We start from the raw sequence: 6,000 nt of genomic DNA on the forward strand, positions 1-6,000 counted from the left end.
CATCATCGGAACTCGGGAAACGTTACCAAAACAAAAGAGTGGTTTAGTTTGGGTATTCAAATTGAAATTTGGTTCAAATGTCTGATTCATCTAAATGCTTTTTTCAGATTTGCTTGCATATTTTTGTTCTTTCAAAAATGGTTTTGTAGAGACAGTTGACAAAAATGACACATAAATCACGATAATACTCCCCAAAGTACATTTGTGTTTACAAGATTTTTGTTCTTTGTTTCTTAATAATGAGGAGAATTCAGATTCTTCTTGTTTGTAAATCTTTGACTCTTTATCAAAACCCTTTCAAGTTTCAATAACCTGAAATCAAGACATATCGAAACAAAGTAAGAAACCAAACTAGTCTAATGAATTTGACTGTAAAGATTAAAAAAAACGCTACACAAGAAGCACCTTCATCAAAAAGCTTATTCCGTCCCGAAGCTGCGGTCTCCAGCGTCTCCAAGCCCAGGTATTATGAACCTATTTCGTTGTAAATACACAAGGAAATTAAAAGCCAAGAACCCAAAATCGAAAACGTGTGAACTTGTATATCTGACTTACCCATTTTCATTGACTTCAGGATCGATCATTCCAGCATATACATGAAGCCTGAAATATGTTGCAAACAGTTTAGTAAAGAGTTAACCAAATGTCAAACAAGTTGAGAGTTGATCTTTTGCTATTGATTTACCCAGGGAATTTCTCATTAAGCTTCGACAGTGCAGGAGGTGCAGTACACGCACAAATCTGTAATCAAGGAGGTACCGGAAAAAATCAAACTACTTGAGGTAGCCAAGATTTCTGACAAAAAACTGCTTTCTATATATATATATATATATATGATTACCACTTTGATTTGCTGAACAGACAAACCACGTTCCTTCAATAGATCCATCGCCGCTATTATGGTACCACCTAACATACAGATAAACAGTGTTTTCAAGCATAGAGAAAAAACCAAGCTGTTGCTAAACCTACACTTCAAGCTATGAAACAGTTTGGTATCACCATGTCATGCGTTCACATTCCCATATTATCGTGTACATTTGAACATCAAACCTTAATTACACTTCTAATATGGAGGAGGCTAAAATGACTAAAACTCATTACATTACAAGAATTGATTTAAGACTTTCTTACCTGTGGCAATCATTGGGTCGACCAAAAATACTCTCGAGTTCTTGGGAAATTCATCAGGCAACCTAAAGAAGATGTATCAAAAGCTGTTATTGTAAAACACTTCAGTAAAACTACATAATGCTGCAGACAAGTCCTTACTTGTTAAGATACACTGACGGCAAAAGTGTTTTCTCATCCCTACTTACTCCTGGCAAATAGGATAAAGCATGGGGACATCATAAGCTATTAGATAAAATAAAAAAAAGTCTTCATGTTTGACATCTTCGAACAAGAAAGTACTTACCTAAATGATATACTTTATTCGCCGGTAAAACCGAGGATGCGTGTTCTGCAAGAGCAAGACCAGCTCTCAATATCGGAATAACCTACACGAGACAAAAACCAAGTGTCAGATATGTTTTACATTTTTACATCCGAGAAGAAAGTATATATAGACAGGAAGAGTTGGAGGAATTAAACGAACCGCAATAGGCTCTCTAGGATCAATGAATTCAACAGAAGCAGGACCCAATGGAGACATTATTTCTCCAACAACGGTTGGCTTGACAACACACAGACAAAGAAACAATAAGCAAAAAACCAGAGAAAACGAATCCAAGAAAAAGAGATGTGAAACTTTGTTAAAACGGTTACTCACCAGCCACTCTCGTGATGCTTCATACATGAGTAGTCTCCCTAGTTCAGCCATTGCATTCCCTAAGAATAATTTAAAAAAACTCAAGCTTTAAACAGCAAACAGAGACTTGTATAGTAGCAAACTGACCCAAACAAAAACAAAAACTCATATTCAAACGCAATGTAGAAGATACTTTAGTCTAAGAGCTAAAGAATGTTCACTAAATTCAAGAAATTAGGATCCAACGAATCAGAAATTGAATTCAGTTCTACATGCATCTCTACTCAAAAAATCTTATCTACTCACTGAATATGGGACAAGGAGTCTGGTCATTTCTCAGAACAGAGATCCAATGTTTGATCAACGGATGTGGTGGCACAAACACCTGAAACCCAAAATCAAATCAACACAAAAACTTCAAAAAAATTCTAAAAATTCAATCCGAATGTTTTTTTTTTGTTTGTTTACCAGCATCCTGTTGCTCCCGTTGATAGAACCTTCCGAAGCCGCCATTTTAGCTCTAACTCGAATACTCCGCTGGGAAACAGACGAAGAGGAAGCACCCGAATTCTATACAACAAAATTCGAGAAAATCAAAAAATATTCAGTTTGAATATACAAAAAAGCGTTTCACTCGAAAAGCGAGCTAAGGAATAATAGAATATATTTATATATATACTCGGGCGAGAATCGGGGAGAAATTAAAGGAGAGGAGAGAGGACGAAGGATTAGGGTTTAGGCGGCTGCTGCATTGTTGTTGTCGGGGACTAAAACGCAGCGTATCGGAACTACACCTGAATGCGTTACTACTAATTGAGTACGCCATTTTCGTCGATGTTCCCAATCTGGTTAGAATCTTTTTACAAAGACGATAGGGCGGGCGAACTTAAACCGGCTCTCAATCGAGTAGTATAGTTCCGAAACTGATTTTGGATCTTATTCTTACGGCCCATTGGGCTTTCTTTTTATTAAAATACACTAGTAAATTTCTTTTACTCAAGAATAACTCACTAATCTAGCTGTTTCTCAATGTAAAAACAAAATAAATAAATAACAGATACATAACATGAAGGTTTACTATATAATTTGAGACAACTCTATATAAATAATAATAACTTTTAAAAAAGAAAAAGAGAAGCTTTACCAATGTAGTTGAAGCAAATGTGATGTTTTTGAAGAAAAGTGTATTGTTTGATGAGAAAATATATGAGACAACTTATTTGTTTATATAGAGGTGAATAGTTACAATCTTTTTTTTTAGGATTAATAATTAATTATATACGTTCCTGAATTATGGAAGTTTATTTATTTTAAAGAAAAAATAATCATTTTTCTTTTAGAATTAGTAATTTTGTAAATTCTTTATGATTACATTTTTAAAGTAGTAATAATTAGCTGTATAATTATCTTAATTATAGAAGCTAAGTTTCTTTTAGAATTAGTAATTTTATCATTTCTTTATAATCACATTTTTACAGTATTAATAATTAGCTGTATAATTCTCTTAATTAAATTTTGTTTAAGAATTATTGTTATATTTTATAATTTCCTTATAATAATGATATTGTATAATCTTAAGAGTTAAGATCAAATTCATTACTTTGATAACCAAGTCTTTTGTTTAAAGAAGAATTTTGTATATACATAATTATATATTATTTATTAAGAAGATATATCCAAAATCTTTAAAACAATATTAAGATAGAGGCAAAATTTTGCAAAACAATTTGAACAGGTTTCTATAATAAGATATAAGTTTACACCACATATACATAACTTTAACTGTAGTAGAGATCTCCAATCCAATGTTATATTATAAACACACATAGTTGATAATTACACACCTTCACATTGTGATTGAAGACATAGTGTGGTTCCAAAATCTGTATATCAGTTACTGCTTCAAATAATATCTGAGGTCTTCTGCGTTGGGTTGGTCCCTGAGTTTAGCCATTGCTCTCCGTTCGATCTTCCGAATCCATTCTTTGCTAACTCTAAGAAGCTTCCCAATCTCTTCAAGGGACTTGGGCCTGTAGTCTTGAAGACCATAACGTAGAACCATCACTTGCTTCTCTCTTGGCTCTAGCCCTTCTAGAAGATCATGCAAGTCTCTCCTCGCGCTCTGCCTCATCACAGCCTCCTCTGGACTCTCCATCGTCCTGTCCGGTGTAAGTTCCTGCATGCACGGAAAAAGAGTTGAGTCTCAAAACCGAACCAAACTGAACAAAAAGAACTGCATAAATCTAAACTGAACCAATCTTTATGATAAACCTGATGGTAACAGTATTTTCATTCCATACTAAAACTAAACAAATCTTGGTTCTTGTTCGATGAAAATTTCTCAAAACCAAAGATTGAGCCAACTAAACAGTAAAACCGAATCCTCAGTCCTCCACTCCCAACATGAATTGCTAAAAATATCCATAGTTTCAGCACATTTTGGTCCAAAACGACATACCAGGAATTTTGTAGAAAAGCAATCTCCGACTTTCGTTTCGATTGAACCGACCACCTTTAGGCATTGGTTAGCTGCTCGAATCTTCTTCACGGAGAGGCTTGTTAGTTTCGAAATCTCCTCATCCGCTGGATATTTTATCCCATGGCTTGTTTTCAAGGTCTTACGAGCCTTTTGGATTTGATTGATAGTTCGGATTATTGATGCCTGCCAATAAACAGAAACGATAAACGAAGGTTAGCTTTGTTGAAAATGAGAGAAAACTTAGATAAACAAGAAAGGGTCAAAAACCAAAATGCACAAACAGGAATATGGACGCCTCTTGCATGCCGTGACACCATCATTGACATTGATTTTCTTATCCAATACTGCACATATGTTGAAAACTTGTAACCCCTTGTGTGATCAAACCTCTCTGCTCCTTGTAACACCCCCACATACCCTGCCTGCAAAACCCACAATATAAGTACAAAAGGAACTGCAATCACAGTTTTAAAACTTCCCACTTGCAAAGTTTCATCATATGTGTGTACCAAGCAGTATAATGAAACCAAGCCGGAAGTTTCCTATATGTTCTGTATGTAATCATAATCTTAAGCTAAAATTTTTAACTTTTGTAGGACTCTTAAGGAGAGAAGATGAACCTGAATTAAATCTTCGTGGGCGATTCCTAGTCCCCGGTAATTTCTTGCAAGAAAGAGAACCAAAGACCGGGTACTTTTTAACAGTTCATCTCTACAGTACCAACCGTAATGTAGATTGCGCATCAGGAGTTTCTCGTTCATCCCAGCTGCTTCAGCCCAACAACTCAAATTCGCTACCTTACCACTTTCTTCCTGCAGTTGCGTTCTGATTCTCTCCATGTCCGCCACTATCTTCAAAAGATACATGAGACTGTCATAAGAATTTCTTGTTAACTAAAAGAGAACAACAGAAAGGTAAAAAAAAGAGAAAGATTTCACACTGAACCTTGACTCCAGTTGACATCTCAGCCTCGTTTCTAGAGATCCTCTCTCTTTTCTTTCTATATTTTGGTGGTCTTCTCACTCTAGGGACATCAATAATGTTCCATGTGGTTCTTAACCCGGTTGGCAAAGAACCCTGATCAACACCATTCTCACCTGTCACACTCGACCTTCTAGATATCTTTTTCAATTTCCTTCTGGATGATACAAAGACATGCTGCTGATTCGGTGTTGTACCCACCAACTCGGTTGTGTCAGATAAGCATGAGGTGATTGAAGAACAACGAGACCTAGATAGACAGGTTTTGAAAAACTCAGCAGCCCCTAACTTGGCCATTTGCAACATAATATCTCTTTCCATTCTCAAAGAGTCCAAGGCAACAAAAGTTTCCTCTAGTGCTAAAAGGTTCTTTGCTAGTAAATTGTATTGCAACATGCTACGAGAAGTATATGATTTTTTTGCAGAAGACATTTGCTCTCCAATATTTTCCTGAAAAAAAAATGAATACCACCACACCACTAAGGAAAAAAAAAAGAGCATGAAAATTATGTTCATACTGTAGTGAAACTTTCAATACACACACCGTTGAATCTTGGAGCTCAACATAGAGATTATTTCCTGTAGTGTAAGGGGTTGCAGACGCGCAGCTACATGCTTTGAAATGATCTTTCTGATAAATAAAGCTGCTTTCCTCTTTGAGTGAGGATAGAAACGACCATCTTGTTGGAACCACAGAAGTCATTGGAATTCTAACTGAAGCATTAAGCACAGAGAGAAACATTGCAAAATCGATGATCAGAGGGAGCGTAATCTATCTGAATTGGGGGGG

The 6,000-nt window shown here is 35.7% G+C and overlaps 2 protein-coding genes across 5 annotated transcripts in view; both read right to left on the reverse strand.

Moving 5' to 3' along the window:
* LOC104791656 (uracil phosphoribosyltransferase, chloroplastic) lies at window positions 156-2,626 on the reverse strand. The gene is made up of 13 exons (XM_010517592.2): window positions 2,430-2,626; window positions 2,219-2,320; window positions 2,057-2,135; window positions 1,772-1,830; window positions 1,598-1,675; window positions 1,418-1,499; window positions 1,273-1,321; window positions 1,135-1,196; window positions 842-909; window positions 686-741; window positions 556-603; window positions 406-474; window positions 156-312 (listed from the first exon to the last, which is right to left on the reverse strand). The coding sequence occupies exons 1-12, from the start codon at window positions 2,574-2,576 to the stop codon at window positions 420-422; spliced, it is 885 nt and encodes a 294-aa protein (XP_010515894.1). The 5' UTR covers window positions 2,577-2,626; the 3' UTR covers window positions 156-312; window positions 406-419.
* The window catches only part of LOC104791657 (RNA polymerase sigma factor sigC), a 3,865-nt gene continuing 1,338 nt past the window's right edge, over window positions 3,474-6,000 (reverse strand). For all 4 annotated transcript variants that reach the window (XM_010517594.2, XM_010517593.2, XM_010517595.2 and 1 more), the window contains 6 exons: window positions 5,755-5,924; window positions 5,175-5,660; window positions 4,850-5,080; window positions 4,511-4,651; window positions 4,209-4,412; window positions 3,474-3,926 (listed from right to left, as the gene is read on the reverse strand). In XM_010517594.2, the coding sequence (XP_010515896.1) occupies window positions 3,645-3,926; window positions 4,209-4,412; window positions 4,511-4,651; window positions 4,850-5,080; window positions 5,175-5,660; window positions 5,755-5,924 (1,514 nt within the window). In that variant the 3' untranslated portion in view covers window positions 3,474-3,644. The remainder of the gene's footprint in view (window positions 3,927-4,208; window positions 4,413-4,510; window positions 4,652-4,849; window positions 5,081-5,174; window positions 5,661-5,754; window positions 5,925-6,000) is intronic.

The sequence above is a fragment of the Camelina sativa genome, chromosome 6 (assembly GCF_000633955.1).
Source record: "Camelina sativa cultivar DH55 chromosome 6, Cs, whole genome shotgun sequence".
Lineage (NCBI taxonomy): Eukaryota > Viridiplantae > Streptophyta > Magnoliopsida > Brassicales > Brassicaceae > Camelina > Camelina sativa.

Coding starts and splice junctions, on each gene's coding strand:
- LOC104791656 (XM_010517592.2), bottom strand. CDS start 2,576: ATGGCGTACTCAATTAGTAGTAACGCATTCAGGTGTAGTTCCGATACG. Junction 1,676..1,771: donor AAGCATCACGAGAGTGGCTG/GTGAGTAACCGT, acceptor TGTGTTGTCAAG/CCAACCGTTGTTGGAGAAAT. Junction 1,197..1,272: donor CCGTCAGTGTATCTTAACAA/GTAAGGACTTGT, acceptor CATCTTCTTTAG/GTTGCCTGATGAATTTCCCA.